This window comes from Apodemus sylvaticus, chromosome 13 (genome assembly GCF_947179515.1).
Source record: "Apodemus sylvaticus chromosome 13, mApoSyl1.1, whole genome shotgun sequence".
Lineage (NCBI taxonomy): Eukaryota > Metazoa > Chordata > Mammalia > Rodentia > Muridae > Apodemus > Apodemus sylvaticus.
In genome coordinates, this window is record NC_067484.1 from 19620022 (window position 1) to 19640478 (window position 20457).

Below are 20457 nucleotides of genomic sequence, written 5' to 3' on the forward strand. Positions count from 1 at the left end.
GTAACTCTGCTTTGGGCTTATTGACAGTGGGTATGTACTGTGCCTGAGAATGTCACAACAGAGGTGACATCACGGAGGAAAGTTTAAAATCAGTGAGTGAGAAGCCCGGAAGAGTCCAAAAACACAGCGTGAGGAAAAACTGTCTTAGTCAGGGTTTCTATTCCTGCACAAACATCATGACCAAGAAGCAAGTTGGGGAGGAAAGGGTTTATTCAGCTGACACTTCCTACACTGCTGTTCATCACCAAAGGAAGTCAGGACTGGAACTCAAGCAGGTCAAGAAGCAGGAGCTGATGCAGAGGCCATGGAGGGATGTTTCTTACTGGCTCGCTTCTCTGCCTTGCTGAGCTTGCTTTCTTATAGAACCCGAGTCTACCAGCCCAGGGATGGCACCACCCACAATGGGCCCACCCCCCTTGATCACTAATTTAGAAAATGTCTTACAGCTGGGTCTCATGGAGGCATTTCCTCAACTGAAGCTCCTTTGTTTGTGATAACTCCAGCCTGTGTCAAGTCGACACACAACACCAGCCTGTACAGAGACCAAACATAGTATGGGGCCTCAAGGGACATCTAGTGTGGTTTTCTGGTAAGATAAGGAAGCAGAACCGTAGACAGCACAAGTGACTTGCTCAAAGTCACACAGGGGCTGATGAGAGATAGCAGACCCCAGACCAAGAGCTCTGCCTCCAGGAGAGAGCTCTTGGCACCTGTCTGCTGCTGTCTTTATAGGTGAGGCAGTACACATAGCCCTCCCCCATACACACAGACCTATTGCCAACTGATGCTCATACAAGCCCTTAGAAATCAATTGAAGAGGCAGATGGTGGGGTGGGGGGTAGGACACCCCAGTGTTACTCTGGGTGTGGCCCGGGCTTAGTTAGAGAGAGAGACACATATTTGGTCATTAGAACCAAGGAGGCAAACAGTCACCCCTGCGATGTGGTGTTCCTTAGCTATTTTTCCATTTCAAAACACCTGGGAGTTTCATCCCACGCTGTCAGCCCGAGAGGTTTGCTTTGGCAGCTGCTAAGGAGGATGCTGTGCCTTCAGAGTGTGGGAGACTGAACTTGGCTTCAGGCCCGGGGTTTCCATAGCTGTGGAGACAGCACCATGGCTGCTCTGCCCCTCTGATTCTAGGTGTTGAGAGGGAGAAGGTGAGCCATTCCAGATCAGACACGAGAGCCCTTCCAGGAAGAGGGTCCAGCATCCGTGAGAACGGACCGGTGCCAACAGGCAGATGGAAAGAGAAAATTCACAGCACTCCTGAGGCAGGTGAATGGCTAAGCCTGAGTTCCTAGGGATAATAAATGCAAATATGCTGGAGAGGTGGCTGCCAGCCTTCCGCAAGTTCCAGAAGATGCCAGGCACCCTGGTATCCCCTCTAAGTGGGAGACAATCGTGGGGACGGCTGCCAAGTCTCTGTGCGAGCCCCATGTGTACCCGAATTGCTTAATTGTGTGTGGTGCCTGATGGACCACATTGCCTGCAACGCTAGCGAAGCTGGACAGAACGGGGACCCCACTGTGAGTGGGGTCAGTGCCGCTGACTCACGTGGGAATGAGTTAGGAGAACCCAGAATGCTTTCCCAGTGGCCTTGAGTTACTGGGCAGGAATTGAAACCTTGGAGAGCAGCAGATGCTCTCTTGTCTCCAGGCAAACAGAAGCCTTTGACTGCAAAATTAACATGATGTAATTCATTGTTAAGAGCATTTAAAGACCATGCAGAATGAATAAATAGAAGTGCACTATTCAGAGATACCGAGTAGACAAAACGATCTTGAAAAAAATAAAAACATGCAGGTTTCACGCCTTCTGATTTCAAAGCAGCAGGAGTGACGGACTTAAGGGTGAATATATTGACCGATAAGATAGAACCAAAATAGCCTTCAAATGTAGTCAGTTACCAAGAGAGAAAGGCGACTGGGTGGATGTGAGAGAAGTATTTATAAATCTTATATCTGATTCAAGGTTAATACTTAGAAAAATAAAGAACTACAACTCAACAAGCACAAAAATCAAACAATTTGATATCTAAAACACGAGCAAAGAATTGGAATGGAAAGTTCTGACATGAAATACAAAAATATGCAAACGACCAAGAAGCACATCTAAAGGTATCATCAATATTATGAATCATTACGGAAATGCAAATCAGGACCACTAAGAGGTATAAGTTGGTCGTGATGCAGGGAAACTGGGGCTCTCAACACTTTAGGAGAGAATGAAAAATTTTACAAATGCCATCCAAAACAGCATGGTGATTTCTCAAACTTCAGTACAGTATCACAACATGGTGTAATGGTAACTAATCTATTCCCGGGTGTGCATCCGGCAGCACTGAGAGCAGTAACTCATCTGTCCACCCATGTTCCCAAAAGCTTTATCAACAATGGTCAAAATGGCCGGACGGTGGTGGCACACACCTGTAATCCCAGCACTCTGGGAGGCAGAGGCAGGTGGATTTCTGAGTTCAAGGCCAGCCTGGTCTACAGAGTGAGTTCCAGGACAGCCAGGGCTACACAGAGAAACCCTGTCTCAAAAAAAAACAAAATAAAAAAAAATAAAAAAATATGGTCAAAATGTACCAACAACCCAAATCTCTCTCTCTCTCTCTCTCTCTCTCTCTCTCTCTCTCTCTCTCTCTCTCTCTCTCTCAGATAGGTAATAGATGGATAATAGATACATAATAGATAGGTAATAGATAGACAGATGATAGATAAATAGATGAGAGATAGTGTGTTTGTGCATGTATGTCCAAGAGCCCAGGAGAGAAAATTAATGAATAAAGATGCAGTTTATTCAATTAAGTACGATCCACTTAAAAATAAGTCAAGTTCTGAGGTAGGCTAGGGGTGGATGAAGCTTGAGGGCTTTGTGCTAAGTGAAATGAGCCAGGAGTGTAAGGACAGTTACTGCAGCTCCCATTCACATGAGTCATTGAATTCAGAGAAACAGAAAGCAGACCTGAGGTGACTGGGGCCTGGAGGAGAGATTTGTGCCTGAGGTAAATAACGCCAGAGTCTCAGTTTGGGAAGATGAAAGGCTCTGGAGGTAGATGGTGGGGCTGGTTATAAGACAGCTTGAATACGCTTACGGCCGCTGAACTATGCCATTAAAATGGCTGAAATGGCCATTTTTAAAATGTATGTAAATGTAAATCTCCATTAAAGGAACTTCCTGAAAGAAAAAAAATTATGTTGTCATAAACCACCTGTTCTGGCTGGTTTTGTGTGTCAACTTGACACACGCTGGAGTTATCACAGAGAAAGGAGCTTCAGTTGGGGAAGTGCCTCCATGAGATGCAGCTGTGGGCATTTTCTCAATTAGTGATCAAGCAGGAAGGGCCCCTTGTGGGTGGTACCATGCCTGGGCTGGTAGTCTTGGGTTCTATAAGAAAGCAAGCTGAGCAAGCCAGGGGAAGCAAGCCAGGAAGAAACATCCCTCCATGGCCTCTGCATCAGCTCCTGCTTCCTGGCCTGCTTGAGTTCTAGTCCTGACCTTTGGTGATGAACAGCAATTTGGGAGTGTAAGCTAAATAAACCCTTTTGTCCCCATCTTGCTTCTTGGTCATGATGTTTGTGCAGGTATAGAAACCCGGACTAAGTCACCACCCCAGTATGCCCCAGAGGGTCCCTGGGACAAGGTTCCTCGAAGGCTAGGTGGGTAAGGATTTGGTGGTGACACTCAGATCCAAACTGCCTCTGTGTTTGTTTCTGTTTGTCACCACCAAACCCTTACCCACCTAGCCTTTGAGGAACCTCATCCCAGGGACCCCTATATCTGACTGGGGTGTCCATAACAGTATGTTGCACTAAAATTAAGGAGTAAGAGAGCTTCTCAACCTGACCTGGAGAACCTCCTCTCCCCATCTCCAAACCTGCGTTCTAGCCGGGAGAACCCTTCGCTGAATGCATGCGCCAAATGTTTGTCAAGCAAGGCAAGCAGAAGACTCCGGGAGAATATGTGGGCTTTAATTTCAAAACTAGCTTTCTAATTATCAGTGCCACTTTGCAGGGATGGGGGTCACTCTGGGAGCCTGAGAATTGCCCACCACTTAAGAAGAGCTGGTGTAAAGGCAGGAAAGGGACACCCAGGACAACGGGAGGGTGGAGCCGATGACCTCCGAGACTCCATTAGCTCTCACAAAACCAGGCCAGTTTGCCCTTGATCTTGCCCTGACTAAGACATAGACAGTAAGCAGTTCAGCCGAGGATAGGCAGAGCCCCATTCTAGGCCCAGTCCTTTCAGAAATATCGATTTGTCCTTGGATAAACCTCAGTTCGATTAACACCTGCTAGGACCTTCCTAGCCTCATCGTAGTCCTCGAAGATACAGGACCAGTTAAACAAGGACTTCGTAAGGGAGGCAATTATGCTTGACATTCCCGTGCCCTACCTTTTCCTCTGCTGTCTCTGCTTTCAGAAGAGAGTCAATGATATTTCCCCAGATGCAATCTGCATACTCGGTGGTCTGGGAGATGGCAGTATTGGTGCACTAGAGTTACCTAGTAAGGCATGTTCATATCACTGTGTCCAGGTATGTAGCTGGTATTCACAGAATGGAGAGCGGTGTTTCTTTATGGACGTGGTACACCTTTGTGTTTCAGACAAGCCTCTGAGGCTATTAAAGGTGAGTAAGGGAGAACCAGGACTAATGTACACGGTGATTGAAGAAGGGAAAACCTTCGAAGGTGGAATATGAGTGACTAAGGTTTGGGAATCCTGGAGTGGATTGGGGAGGCACATGCCTAAGTAAGCTCCTGCCATGGGTCCCCAAAACCTGAGGCCAGACTCAGACAAGCAGAGGATAAGCTCTTCCTGTGGGTTGTGCTGCCTGGAGCTATAAGGGGTATTTCTCAACCCACTAACAGCAGCTAAGAAACCAAACTTAGGTGTGAGGTTTTCCATCTTAAAGTCCTTCATCTGTGAAGTGTAAGGTTAATCAGTGTCTACATACTTTGTGACCGACCTCCCACCTCTACCTTTCCTAAACTCCTCTAGCTATTCACTGGGCTCGACTAAAGGAGAAGGCTCCCTACCACAGCTGTGATCGTCTGGATAAAATGGCCCCCATAGGCTCAGAGGGAGTGCCTCTATCAGGAGGTATGGCCTTGTTGGAGTAGATGTGGCCTTGTTGGAGGAAGTGTCGCTGGCGGCAGGCTTTGAGGTCTCAGAAGTTCAAGCCTGACTAGTGTGTCACAGTCACTTACTGCTGCTTTTGGATCAAGACACAGAACTCTCAGCTCTTCTCCAGCACTGTCTGCCTATGCACCACCAAGGCGGGTAAGGGACTAAACCTCTGAATTAGAGGCCAACCCCAATTAAATGTCTTCCTTTAGAAGGGTTGCTGTGCTCACAGTCTCTTCACAGCAATAGTAATGTTAACTGAGACAAAGACTATCTCCCTAAAAGTTAGGAACATGTGGGGCACTTGCCCAGGAAGTGAATTTACAGAGGAGCTTCCCAGGAAAAGGCCATCTGACATCTTGTCCTGTGCCCACTGCTGCTCTCTACTGCCACCCAGAGGGAAAGCTTTCCTGTGCTTGTCTCAAAGCTTGAAATGAGCTTAGAGGAATCTCCCAGGGCCTGCTTAAGGTCCTGCCTTCCCTCTGTCAGATGGAGGAAATCTGTTAAGTGACAGAAATGGGGAGGTAGGGAGCATCTCCAGGATGAGACGGAGACCAGGGATGGAGAGGCACCCAAGAATCAATGGAGGTGACCTTAGCTGTAACTCACAGCATTGGGGATATGGAACCTGAAGAGACCACCTCCTGCAGCCAGGTGGAAAACCCAGTGGAGCAATAGAAACACCAACCCACCCACAAAACTTTCAATGCAAAATTTATCCTGTCTACAAGAAATACAGGAAAGGAACAGAGACTGAGAGAATGTCCAACCAATAGCAGGCCCAGCTAGAGACCCACCCTGTGAGCAAGCACTAATCTCTGACTCTATTAATGATACTCTGTTACAAGAGTCTAGCATGACTGTCTTCTGAGAGGCTCCACTCAGTAGCTGACTCAGAGAGATTGAGAGACCACAACTAAACAGTGGGTAGAACTTGGGGACTCTTGTGAAATTTTAGGAAAAAGGATCACAGGCCCTGGAGAGGCTAGGAACTCCACAGGAAGACCAACAGAGTCAACTAAGCAGAGACTGATCCACCAACCAAAGAACACATAGGGACTGGACCCAGAGCCTACATATGTAGCAGATGTGCAACTTGGTCTTCATGTGGGTCCTGAACAAGTGGAGGAAGGGGTTATCCCTAAAGCTGTTGCCTGGATGTGGGATATATTCTTCAAGCTGAGCTGGCTTATCTGGCCTCAGTGGGAGAGGATACTCCTAGTCTCACAGAGACTTGATATGTGGGGGATGGGGACTGGGAGGCACCCAGTAAAAGAAAGAGAGGAGGATGGGGGAAGGATTATAGGAGGGGTTGACCAGGAGGGGGCAATGAGTGGGATGTAAAGTGAATAAGCAAAAGAAAAAGAAAGAAGGGGAGGGTGTCTCCATCTCCTTGGCTCCCACACGGACCAGACAGGCAGCGCCAAGTACACAGAATACAAGAGCTAGAAGAAAGAATCTCAGATGCTGAAGATACCATAGAAACCATTGACTCAACAGTCAAAGAAAATAGAAAATGCAAAAAGCTTATAACCCAAAACATCCAGGAAATCCAGGACACAATGAGAAGATGAAACCTAAGGATTATAGGTATAGATGAGAGTGAAGATTTAAAACTTAAAGGGCCAACAATTATCTTCAACAAAATTATGGAAGAAAACTTCCCTAACCTAAAGAGAGAGATGCCCATGAATATACAAGAAGCCTACAGAACTCCAAACAGACTGGACCAGAACAGAAATACCTCCCGTCACATAATAATCAAAACCCCAAATGTACTAAACAAAGAAAGAATACCAAAAGCAGTAAGAGAAAAAGGCCAAGTAACATATAAAGGAAAACCTATCAGAATTATACCAGACTTCTCACCAGAGACCATGAAAGCTAGAAGATCCTGGGCAGATCTCATACAGACTCTAAGAGAACACAAATGCCAGCCAAGACTACTATACCCAGCAAAACTCTCAATCACCATAGATGGAGATACTAAGATATTCCATGATAAAACCAAATTTACACAATATCTTTCCACAAACCCAGTCCTACAAAGGATAATAGGTGGAAAACACCAATACAAGGAGGGAAACTACACCCTGGAAAAAGCAAGATAGTAACCTTCTTCCATCAAACCCAAAAGAAGATAACCACTCAAATATAAAAATAACATCAAAAAATAACAGGAAGTGATAATCACTATTCCTTAATATCTCTTAACATCAATGGACTCAATTCCCCAATAAAAAGGCATAGACTAACAGACTGGATATGCAAACAGGACCCTACATTCTGCTGCATACAGAAAACACACCTCAGTATCAAAGACAAACACTACCTCAGAGTCAAAGACTGGAAGACAATTTTACAAGCAAATGGTCTCAGGAAACAAGCCTGAGTAGCCATTCTAATATCAGATAGAACTGACTTTCAACCTAAAGTCATCAAAAAAGACATGGAAGGACACTTCTTACTGGTCAAAGGAAAACTCCACCAAGAAGAGCTCTCAATTCTGAACATCTATGCTCCAAATGCAAGGGCACCCTCATTCATAAAAGAAACTTTACTAAAGTTCAAAGCACACATTGCACCTATACCAATAATTGTGGATGACTTCAACACTCCACTCTCCTCAATCAGGAAAACAAAAACTAAATAGGGACACGGTGAAACTAATTGAAGCTTTGGACCAATTGGATTTAACACACACACACACACACACACACACACACACACACACACACATATATATATATATATATATATATATATATATATATATATATATATATATATATATATAATATATAAACATTTCATCCTAAAGCAAAAGAATATACCGTTTTCTCAGCACCTCATGGTACCTTCTCCAAAATCGACCATATAATTGGTCACAAGACAGACCTTAACAAATATAAGAAGATCAATATAATCCCATGCCTCCTATCAGATCACTATGGAGTAAGAGTGGTCTTCAATAGCAACAAAAACAACAGAAAGCCCACATACACATGGAAGCTGAACAATACTCTATTCAATGATACTTTGGTCAAGGAAGAAATAAAGAAAGAAATCAAAGATTTTTTAAAAATTTAATGAAAATGAAGGCACAAATACCCAAATATATGGGACACAATGAAAGCAGTGGTAAAAGGAAAACTCATAGCCCCAAGTGCCTCCAAAAAGAAAATGGAGAGAGCATATACTAGCAGCTTAACAGCACAACTGAAAGACCTGGAACAAAAAAAAAGCTAATTCATCCAGGAGGAGTAGAAGACAAGAAATCATCAAACTCAGGGCTGAAATCAATCAAGTAGAAACAAAGAGAACCATACAAAAGAATCAACAAAACCAGGAGCTGGTTCTTTGAGAAAATCAACAAGATAGATAAACCCTTAGCCAGACTAACCAAAGGGCACAGAGACAATATCCAAATTAACAAAATTAGAAATGGAAAGGGGGATATAACAACAGAAACTGAGGAAATTCAAAAACCATCAGATCCTACTACAAAAGCCTATACTCAACACAACTGGAGAATCTGGAGAAAATGGACAATTTCCTAAACAGATACCAAATACCAAAATTAAATCAGGATTAAATAGATCATCTAAACAGACCCATAACCCCTAAAGAAATAGAAGGGGTCATAGAAAGTCTTCCAACCAAAGAAAGCACAAAGCCAGATGGTTTTAGTGCAGAATTCTATCAGACCTTCAAAGAAGACCTAACACCAATCTCTACAGACTATTCCACAAAATAGAAACAGAAGTAACACTACCCAACTCGTTCTACAAAGCCACAATTATGCTGTTACCAAAACCACACAAAGATCCAACAAAGAAAGAGAACTTCAGGCCAATTTCCCTTATGAATATCGATGCAAAAATACTCAATAAAATTCTTGCCAACTGAATCCAAGAATACATCAAAATGATCATTCACCACGATCAAGTAGGCTTCATCCCAGGGATGCAGGGATAGTTCAATATATGGAAATCCATCAATGCAATCCACTACATAAACAAACTCAAAGAAAAAAAAAACACATGGTCATTTCATTAGATGCTGAAAAAGCATTTGACAAAATTCAGCATCCTTTCATGCTAAAAGTCTTGGAAAGAACAGGAATTCAAGGCCGATACCTAAACATAGTAAAAACAATATACAGCAAACCGGTAGTCAACATCAAACTAAATGGAGGGAAACTTGAAGTAATCCCACTAAAATAAGGGACTAGACAAGGCTGTCCTCTCTCTGCATATCTTTTCAATATAGTACTTGAAGTCCTAGCTAGAGCGATTAGACAACATAAGGAGGTCAAAGGGATACAAATTGAAAAGAAAGAAGTCAAACTCTCACTATTTGCAGATAATATGATAGTATACTTAAGTGACCCAAAAAACTCCACCAGAGAACTCCTACAGTTTCAGCAAAGTAGCTGGTTATAAAATCAACTCAAGCAAATCAGTAGTAGCCTTCCTATACTCAAAGGATAAGCAGGCCAAGAAAGAAACTAGGAAAATGACACCCTTCACAATAACCACAAACAATATAAAGTATCTTGGTGTGACTCTAACCAAACAAGTGAAAGATCTGTATGACAAGAACTTCAGGTCTCTGAAGAAGGAAATCGAAGAAGACCTCAGAAAATGGAAAAAATCTTCCATGCTCATGGATTGGCAGGATTAATATAGTAAAAATGGCCAACTTGCCAAAAGCAATATACAGATTCAACACAATCCCCATCAAAATCCCAACTCAGTTCTTCATAGAGTTAGAAAGAGCAATTCTCAAATTCATCTGGAATAACAAAAAACCCAGGATAGCTAAAACTATTCTCAACAGTAAAAGAACTTCTGGGGAATCAGTATCCCGGACCTCAAGCAGTACTACAGAGTAATAGTGTTTAAAACTGCATTGTATTGATACAGTGACAGGCAGGTAGATCAACGGAATAGGATTGGAGACCCAGAAATGAGCCCACACACCTATGGTCACTTGATCTTCGACAAAGGAGCTGACACCATCCAGTGAAAAAAAGATAGCCTTTCCAACAAATGGTGCTGGTTCAACTGGAGGTTAGCATGCATAAGTATGCGAATTGATCCATTCTTATCTCCTTGTACTAAACTCAACTCCAAGTGGATCAAGGACCTCCACATAAAACCAGACACACTGAAACTAATAGAAAAGAAACTTTGGAAGACCCTTGAAGACATGGGCACAGGGGAAAAGTTCCTGAATAGAACACCAATAGCTTATGCTCTAAGATCAAGAATTGACAAATGGGACCTCATAAAATTACAAAGTTTCTGTAAGGCAAAGGACACTGTCAAAAGGACAAAACGACAACCAACAAATTAGGAAATGATCTTCACCAAGCCTACATCCGACAGAGGGCTAATAGCCAATATATACAAGGAACTCAAGAAGTTAGACTCCAGAGAACCAAATAACCCTATTAAGAAATGGGGTACAAAGCTAAACAAAGAATTCTCACCTGAAGAACTTCAAATGGCTGAGAAGCACCTTAAGAAATGTTCAACATCATTAGTCATTAGGGAAATGCAAATCAAAACAACCCTGAGATTTCACCTCACACCAGTCAGAATGGCTAAGATTAAGAACTCAGGAGACAGTAGGTGTTGGTGAGGATGTGGAGAAAGAGGAACACTCCTCCACTGCTGGTGGGAATGCAAGTTGGTACAACCACTCTGGAAATCAGTCTGGTGGTTCCTAAGAAAACTGGGCATAAAACTTCTGGAGGACCCTGCTATACCACTCCTGGCCATATACCCAGAGGATTCCCGGCATGCAATAAGGACACATGTTCCACTATGTTCATAGCAGCCTTATTTATAATAACCAGAAGCTGGAAAGAACCCAGATATCCCTCAGTGGAGAAATGGATACAGAAAATGTGGTATATTTACACAAAGGAATACTACTCAACAATTAAAAACAATGAATTCATGAAATTCTTAGGCAAGTGGTTGGATCTGGAAAATATCATCCTAAGTGAGGTAACTCATTAACAAAAGAACACACATGGGATGCAATCACTGATAAGTGGGTATTAGCCCAGAAGCTCTGAATACCCAAGACACAACTCACATTTCAAATCATTCCCAAGAAGAAGGAAAGAGAGGGCCCTGGTCCTGGAAAGGCTTGATGCAGCAATGTAGGGGAATACCAGGACAGGGAAGTGGGAGGGGGTTGATTGGGGAATGGGCGGAGGGAAGAGGGCTTATGGGACTTACTGGGAGGGGGGAACCGGGAAAGGGAAAATCATTTGGAATGTAAACAAAGAATATAGAAAATTAAAAAAAAGAAAAGAAAAAATTTAAAAATTAAATAAAGGAAAAGGAAGGGAGGGAGGGAGGGAAGGAGGGAGAGAAGGAGGGGAGAGGAAGCAAGGAACGAAGAAAGAAACAAAGAAAGAAAGACTCTGCATTCCCATCCCACAGCTGCCTGCCTGTGGGCTCATCAGCTCTGCCTTGGGTCCTCCAGACCTGCTAGAGCATCTGCCTTCCCTAAAGGAAGAAATGAAAGAAGGTTCAGTTGGATGTCAGAACTTGTAGCAGGGCCCCTCAGGGATGGAGAGAAGAGTAACAAGTGTGTGAAACAATCATGGCCTCTGGGCAGTGCTGGACATTGCTGATAAGATGTTGAAATTGTCTTCCATCCTCTGGTTACTGTCTCCTCTCCAGGTTTTTTATATTCCGCCTACCTGGAGAGAAGAACTAATCATCTTCCCTGTTTTTATCCTCAAAAGCCTCCAGTAGCAGCTAAATATCAAGTCAGTGGAATTCCAAGTGAACATCTAGAAGCCTTAACCCTTTATCTACTAATACAGCTGTACCCATGTTTGAAGATTCATTGTTGATTCATTGATTGATTCATTGACTGATTTGTTACTTCTTTAGCTGGACTATAGCCTGGAAGTATCAAAGCCTAGTGACCTGCAGCCAGTGACGAAGCTGAGCTCAAGGAAGAGCTCATACATCTGCTCAGTTGGCTCTGGGACCCCATGGAAAGCTGCGGGAGCACGGAGCTGCACCCCTGCATCCCTGCTTCCTTAGTCGTGGACTTCCAGGAAGCTCTTCTCCCGACAGGAATAAAGATGGGGAGCTGAGAGTGGGGAAATGGCAAGGGAAAAGAGAAAAGGAAGAGATGGCAGTTTAATACAAATCAGCCCTGACGGACTCTGTCAGCAACTTGGAATGTGCACGGTGTGAGGAGAATCTGTCAGTTCACCCCAGAGGAAAAGACAGGAAAAGAACAATGAGCAGACAATTCCCCTATGTACACACACACACACACACACACACACACACACACGCACGCACACACATGCACGCACACACACACACACACCAGGGAGAGAGAGACAGAGATAGAGAGAAACAGAGACAGTGACACACCAAGAAAGAGAGAACATTCTATTATCCACAACATTTCTCATAACTATGTAAATCTCATATATAATACAATTTACCAAAGACCAAAGTGAAAAATTGTTACAAAACACAAAATATTATTCATTCTAGTTCACCAAAGAAAGAATATTAGAAAGCCCTTCTATGACCCAGCTGAGAAATTACACTTCACTAACCAAGTGGGCAGTGTTACATTTGTAGGACTGTGTTCCATCTGATGTTGACTTCCTGGGCCATTTAGAATTGCCCACCACAAACTTGCCCCAGACCGGCAGGATGGCTCAGTGGGCAAACACATTTGCTGCCAAGACTGACAACCTGAGCTTTGTCTCAGAACCCACATGGTAGGAGGAGAGAATAAACTCTGACAAGTTGTCCTCTGACCTACACACTTGCACTGTGGCAAATTTTCATTTGTATACACATGCATAACACACAGACACACACAGACACAGACACACACACACACACACACACACACACACACCAAAATAACTTTTTAAAAGCTTTAACCATGTGTCCACGCTGACTTAGAAATTCCACTTCGGAATCTGTCATAAGGAAAGAGTCTTAAAACCCAAAGTCACATTTAGGTGTATTGTCTAGAAGAGAAATGCACATAGATGTCCAATAATGAGGTATTCAGCAAATACCAGAGTAATGAGCACATGACACATTCTACAACCGTAGTTCTCAGCCTTCCTAAGGCTGTGACCCTTTAATACTGTTCCTCATGGTGTGGAGATCCCCAAGTGTAAAATTTGTTTCATCACTACTTCATAACTGCAATTTTGCTACTGTTATGAATCATAACATAAATATCAGTGTTTTCTAGTGGTCTTCTATGCCACAACTTAAGGGCAGGTTAAAAAAATACAGTGCCACTGGAAATAGAAATGTTAAGTAATATTTAAGGCCACCGAAATATCCATGCTATAGAACAGAGGATATCCCAGCCCATTATTTTGTAGCACATATGTACAAAAAGGGCTAGAAATTAATTCATCTGTCACTGGTGGGTGGCATTTTTCCAGGTGATGTGATTAAATTATTCTTTTTTATATTTCCATGTGTCTATCTTCTAAACTGTGTGCAATGATGAAATTTGGCTTCGTAAGAAAATAAACTCTTGATGACATTTTTTTTTAAGAATCAGTGAAGTTGCAAGTTTAGTGCAGAAATGCCTGGTGTGCTAAGCTGCATGAGACGTGGAAATTCAGATGTAGGTGCAGAACTGGAGAATCACAGAGAATAGAGGATCTGCTTCCTTCTGCCAGGGGGGACTGAAGAGAGGGGGCACTTGGAGACAGTGCCAGGATGAAACTGGTAAGTTTGCTAATGTGTTGTTCTGCTGACCACAGGGACATTGTCTCTCTTCTCCCATCCCAAAGTCCCTTTTCCCTTTGGCACACAAACACTGCCCAGCACAGATGGGATTCCCCCGTGGTCCAAGTCACGGAAACATGATAAGAGGGGAAGGTGGGCTTCCAGAGCACAGCAAGGAGCCAGGAGCAGGCAGGGAGGGACAATGGGCAGACACGACTAGCTACTGACCTCTGGGCATGTCCATGGGGTCGAAGCTGGCCAGCAGGTCTCGGCACCACTGGCGGTCTCCCTCTATCTTGCTCAGCCAGCTGTTGCAGTTGAAGTAATAGCGGAGATGCGGCCTCTTCATGTCGGTCACTATAACTCGGTCCAGGTACCAGCTGGCATTCAATCCTGTGTTATCATGCTCAATCCTGAGGCGAGAAGCCAACACCCCCACTTCAGTGGCAGAACCGAGATGCTGCCCCCTTTACACAAGGACACCCATTGATGTCTCCGGAGAGAGGCGCAGTCATCTACTTGCTTTGGTTCTAAGTCTCCTTATCCATTCATGGGGATATTCTGCAAGCTAGATGTGCACATGAATGGTGATTATATTGCCATACTTCCACAGGGCGTGAAAGTCCCTGGAGCTCTCAGGAGGAGCATCTTGGGTGGGCGTGGCAGGTCCTGGGCTCTTTCCTAACCTCGGCCTCTGCCAGCACTGCACTGTCTGCCCTGACCCGAGCTGCATGTATACCTAGGTAAGGTACACATCAAGTCTTGAAGCCTATCAGAGTCTAGATGGAGAGGCAGCTGATCCAGACTTAGGAAGGGAACGCATGACGGAATGAGTAGAAAGCAGAAACCGCCTAGGCCTTTAGACTTGGCCCCTGGTGTGAGCTGTCCCTCCCTGTTACTCTGAGTTGATCAGGTTCCTCTCTTAGTCTCACCGCAGGAACCACCCTTAGTCTCACCATCCAAGGATCCCCATCCTGACCAACATTGTCCCATGGAAACATCACATAAACCACACATACAATCTTAATTTTTTCTAGTAGCCTTGATTTTGAAGATATGGGGAGAAGTTGGTAGAATGGATTTTAATAATATATTGTAGCTTCCACATAACCATGTAAAAAAATTATTTAACAACATGTTGTACATCCTTTTTTTTTTCGATACAATTTATTTACATTTCAAATGATTTCCCCTTTTCTAGCCCCCCCCACTCCCCGAAAGTCCCGTAAGTCCCCTTCTCTTCCCCTGTCCTCCCTCCCACCCCTTCCCAGTTCCCCGTTCTGGTTTTGCCAAATACTGTTTCACTGAGTCTTTCCAGAACCAGGGACCACTCCTGCTTTCTTCTTGTATCTCATTTGATGTGTGGATTATGTTTTGGGTATTCCAGTTTTCTAGGTTAATAACCACTTATTAGTGAGTGCATACCATGATTCACCTTTTGAGTCTGGGTTACCTCACTTAGTATGATGTTCTCTAGCTCCATCCATTTGCCTAAGAATTTCATGAATTCATTGTTTCTAATGGCTGAATAGTACTCCATTGTGTAGATATACCACATTTTTTGTATCCACTCTTCTGTTGAGGGATACCTGGGTTCTTTCCAGCATCTGGCAATTATAAATAGGGCTGCTATGAACATAGTAGAGCATGTATCCTTATTACATGGTGGGGAATCCTCTGGGTATATGCCCAGGAGTGGTATAGCAGGATCTTCTGGAAGTGAGGTGCCACATCCTTTTTCTTATGTTAAGTCTTTAAAAAAAAAAAAAAAAAAAAAAAAAAGCCCGGTGTCTGTTTTATCCACACAACACACTTGGTGTGAGTCAGCTATATTTTAAGCGCACAATAGCCACATGTCTTCTGTACTGGGGAACATAGATACAGACTCTTCTGAATCCGTGTTCCAAATCTTTTCCCACTTCCTACAGCTCCACCCTCTGTCTAATATCTTCCCCAGAATGCCCTCATGGGACATGGGACAGCTCATGCTGGCTTATCACACTTGAGGCCTTATCCTAGAAGTTCACAGCCCAGTAAAATCCACAACCCAACCAACAGATGGCCAGCCTTCTACACTGGGCCTCTCCTCTACAGGCCTCTTCCTGGCACAGAGTTTAGCCCCAGCAAGACTTTGGTCAAAGACCATTTCCCACACACCAGCCTCCTTTGCCCTTCTTCTCTGTATATCTGTGCCCCTCCCTGCACATAACTAGTGCCCAGCCCTTATGCCCTCCTCCTGTCCCAGCAAAGGGACTCCATGTCCCCAGATTTTCTAGTTGGGGGGGAAGAGCTAGGACTGAGTTGAGGCTGCATCTGAGTCCTGTCCAGACTGCAGTTAGAGGTAATCACACCACAGATGACCCTAACCCAAGCATCCCGAATAGCGTTGGTTAGCAGAGGAAGGCAGGATAGTTACCCCTTTTCATACAGTTCACAGAAACTCCCCCAGTGAGACATCAAGGGGATTCTCCATCTCAAGGCTTCACAAGGTGCTTATCAGTGCTTACCCTCGCTGAGTGCTTAGTGTCTCCCAGTGACTGTGCTGTGCACCAACTCAGTGAGTCCTAGCATTACATAGATGGAACACCACTCTTAAACAGGAGGAAGCAGAGACATGGAAAGATAAACTGTCTAAAATCCTATAGCTAAAAACCAACAGAGCAGGCCTTGGGCTTGGCTCCAGAAGTTTGCTCCCAATTATCTTGCTTTAGTGCTACTGGAAAATTGTATCAAATTGTCCTAGCCCATGAAAGCAAGTCTCTAATGGGACCTGCTGGGAGCTATGAGCTCTGGGATCTGAGGGAGGGGGTGGGATTTGGGCAGCCAGTGATACTGAACATCAAGAAAATGTCAACCTTGATCGGCACCACTGTAGTGGGGGTGGGAGAACACTCTCACCTGATTTTATAGATGAGGCCCACATTATTGGTTCGCACCCGGAATACGTCAACGTTGGCTTTCTCGAAAGCAGACTCGCTCCTGCGGTGAACACGTGCAGTTAGTCTGAAGAACGTGTCTCATGGGCCCAGGAATAGAGCCAGAGGCTGGCTTCCTCTTCTTGCTCCATATCCCAGTCACTGGGACGGCTGCATGCAACTAGCTACCGTTTTGAGCTTTCTCCCTGAGCTGGTCAGAGACCAGGAGAGGAAGGACAGGCAGAATCGTGCTGAAGCTCACATCCAGGAATTCAATTAAGCATTGCCATGAGTCACCAAGGCAAACACAGTGGCTGACACCAGCACCATTGTGTGGCCATGGAAACCGCTATCTAGTAGAAGAACTGGAATCAGCTCAGGAAAGAGGAGAGAGTGATAGATGGATGTCTGGGGTCCTTTATCTGAAGGTCCCTTGCGGCTTACCATCGCCTGCCCTGTCCTGGGAGAAGAATTGTCATGACAGCCCCAAGTAGAGGCAGACCTTGGGTGATCCTGCCATTGTGACAAGAAAAAGGATCCCTTCCCCCACCCTCAGCAACCAGGGAAGCAGATGCAGTAAGGAGAATCATGACTGACACCTGGCAAACAGTGCGGTCAGAGGAAATACACCTGAGGTGTGAAGCAGTGTAGACCCCAGGCCAGTCCCAGCTTCTGCACACCCTACATTCAAGTGCTTCCTTCACAGGAGGCTGGAGGACTTGGCCCAGCATCTTCTGGCGTGGACACCTGAGTCAGAGTCTCAAACCGGCATCTATTTCACGCTCGGTGTGGACCGGTAATCCAGCTGTGACAGCCCATATCTGCCAGCAGGTCTTTCTGCCTCACAGCTGAGCCCTCTGGTGTGATGAGGGTCTATGCTCTTGGCCAGAGCTCTTGGCCCAGCACACAGCCAGGAGAAAAGAAAAGCACCGAAGACATTTGCCTGTGTGATGGTTTACACCTTTTGGGTATTCCCAACGCCCTCAATAAATCTCACACCCACACCTACCCCAACTGCTGTTTGGGAGCCTTTAAGAGACTGGACCTAGGAGTGCAGTCCAGTGGTAGAGCATTTTCCTGGCGTGCATGAGGCCCTGGGTTTGATGCCCAGCACTGCACAGTAAAAAAAGGCAGAGCCCAGTGGGGGGGGGGGGGGGAGTCAGATCGCTGAGGCTATGCCCTTGAAGGGGACATTGGGGCCCTGGGGTGACTCCTCTCCCACTCTTCACCTCCTGGTTGCTGTGATTTGAACAATTTCCTTTACAACAGGTGCTGACCTGCAGCCAACTGGTCTAGTTTGTTTTAGGTATCTGTCACAGCAATGGGGTGTTAAATAACCAAGATTATAGTTATCAGCATTTACTGGCTGTCTGCATTCTTCAAAATAAAAGGAGAGAAGGGCCTTCTCCCCAGGCCGCAGGCTGAGGGTCAAGCACAGGGGGCCTCCGGGTTCTTCAGGGCCCAGAAGCTGGGTTTCTGCAAGTTGGACCCATTTTGGAGAGCAATCCGCCTTGGGAGGAAGTTTCCTTAAGAGGCAGGGCACCATGGGGTGGGGTTCAAGCCTCCTACAAAAGAACAGAGCCCAGGAAGAGGTACTGAGGCAGCCTTGTCAGGGAAAGGGGCCCCAAGGAAAAGCCTGGGACAGAGAAGGGCGGAGACGGGGTGGGGGAGCATCTAGGTTTGCTGTAGGAAACGGAGCCACCCAGGCTGCTGGTGTGCATCTGAGCTCAGGTGGGCGCTTGTCTAGGGAGGGGGAGGAGCAGGGCAATGGCACTCTAAGTACACAGACAAAATGTTTCCTCCAAAGAAAGATTCGATCTCCTTCCTGGGAAGATAAAGCTTTTGGATCCAGTGTTGAAAATGGAACCAAACCGAACCAGTACCCCTGGAGGTGTGCTTGCTGATGCGGGGTTTGCATCTGAGGAAGAAGAAGAGGACACCCCAGCTCCTGGCTCCTCCGGCACAACAGCTGGAAGTAACTTGGAAGGAAAATGCACGGACATCGATACTGCACGTTGGTGTTTTGTGAATGAGAAACCAAAGAAAGTGAGTAAGTGATATTTTCTTTTTCATTCACGGCACAAAGTAACAGATTTTTAGAATAAACCAACAAGAGTTTCTGCTTTAAGTAAACACCCTAAGGTTGAATGCTTTGTAGCCATTAAGAATCCTATTATAAAAAAACACCTGAAGACGTTTATGATCCAAGCTTTAAAAAACCATGTTGAGATGGAATCTGTGAGCAGAGCAATCAATACAAACAGGATGACACTACCTTCATTTAAAAACAATGAGTGGGAGAATTTACACAAATGTACCATGCCACACCCAGAGGCTAAGTCTATGAAGTCTTACTATATGAATTTTTACATTTTTTCAAAGAAACACATACTGCTTCTGTGATTCCCCATACTTCAGATCCCTTCACACACACCCCTAGCACCCAACTCAGTCCAGTGGCCGGCTGACGTTGTGAGGATAGTAGACATCATCTTCTAAAGGTGCGCAGAACCTAGAAAATAGACTACAGGGAACAGGGGTCAAGGAGGGAAGTGTTCCCAGACCATTTCAGCCAGGGGAGGGAAGACGCTGGGTTTCTGTGGTACCTCTGATGAGGGTTCAGGAAGGAGAGTTCGGAAAGCTTCCTTCAGCAAAGGGGAGCCCTAAACACATGTGCCACTGTGCTAGTGAATAACTAACCCTTGCTACTCTGCAGCCTGGAGTGAGGAACACAGACCCAGGGGGAAAGATTTCCATGGCCAGCAGGAGCAGGGGGCACTCTAGGCCAGCTCAAGGCCATGCTGTCGGTACTGGCATGGTTCCTGGATGTGATATGAACTTCATTAGTATCTGTCCCATAGAGACCAACCTGTTCTTGGCATACGGGGAAAGCCCTGTCTCCAGAGAAGAAAGGATTGCAGACAACCTCCATTGACTGGTCATTGTCAGAGAGAGGCTAGAACTATCCCAAACAACCCCCCCCCAGCCCCACCTGCTCTGGGATCAGATCTGAAAAGCCCATTTCTAGTAAATCAGAATGCAATTGCTTTAGAAAACTGACCAAGGCTGGCTTAGAAATCCCAGGAGAAACAGAAACACGGGCTTCCTCACATTTCCCAGTGGAAGGAGGGACCCACCATGACTTCTACACACCATCCTCAAATAAAGTGTAGCTCAAGGCACTGACCATGCTACCATTCAGCAGGGACCTCCCTCAGAGAGAACCTCAGAGGGCTGTACCCAGCATCTTAGCCAAGGCAGACTCTCCAACCTAAGATGCCAGGCATTCTCCAACACTCTGGGGTGTGAATTCTTAATGGGAAAACAAGCCATAAAATACATGAAATCCCATCCTTTTACCATGTCTTAAACAAGTGGCCTTCTGGGTAACAGGGGGACAAGGACACAAAACCCAGAAGACAAGGACTTCCTTTGGAAATTATTTTGTAGGGACCTCACTGGGGAGAAGATTGGGTGAAGGGTCACATGTGGGAGACTGAGTGGACACGCCGTATTCTTTGCTGCCCAGAAGTCAGAGAGCAAAGATCTTCTTGAAATGGGAATTAGGTTATTTCAGATAAGGAGTGAGAGTCTGTGTTCCAGGGCCCAGAAGACGGAACAGGAATGTGCTCAAATTAGGGTAAGGCAGAA

At 45.1% G+C, this 20457-nt stretch overlaps 1 protein-coding gene across 3 annotated transcripts in view; it reads right to left on the reverse strand.

Moving 5' to 3' along the window:
• The window catches only part of Loxhd1 (lipoxygenase homology PLAT domains 1), a 168216-nt gene that overhangs the window by 139294 nt on the left and 8465 nt on the right, over positions 1-20457 (reverse strand). For all 3 annotated transcript variants that reach the window (XM_052155668.1, XM_052155666.1, XM_052155665.1), the window contains exons 3-4: positions 16790-16870; positions 14120-14304 (exon numbers count right to left, since the gene is read on the reverse strand). In XM_052155668.1, coding sequence (XP_052011628.1) covers positions 14120-14304; positions 16790-16870 — 266 coding nt within the window. The remainder of the gene's footprint in view (positions 1-14119; positions 14305-16789; positions 16871-20457) is intronic.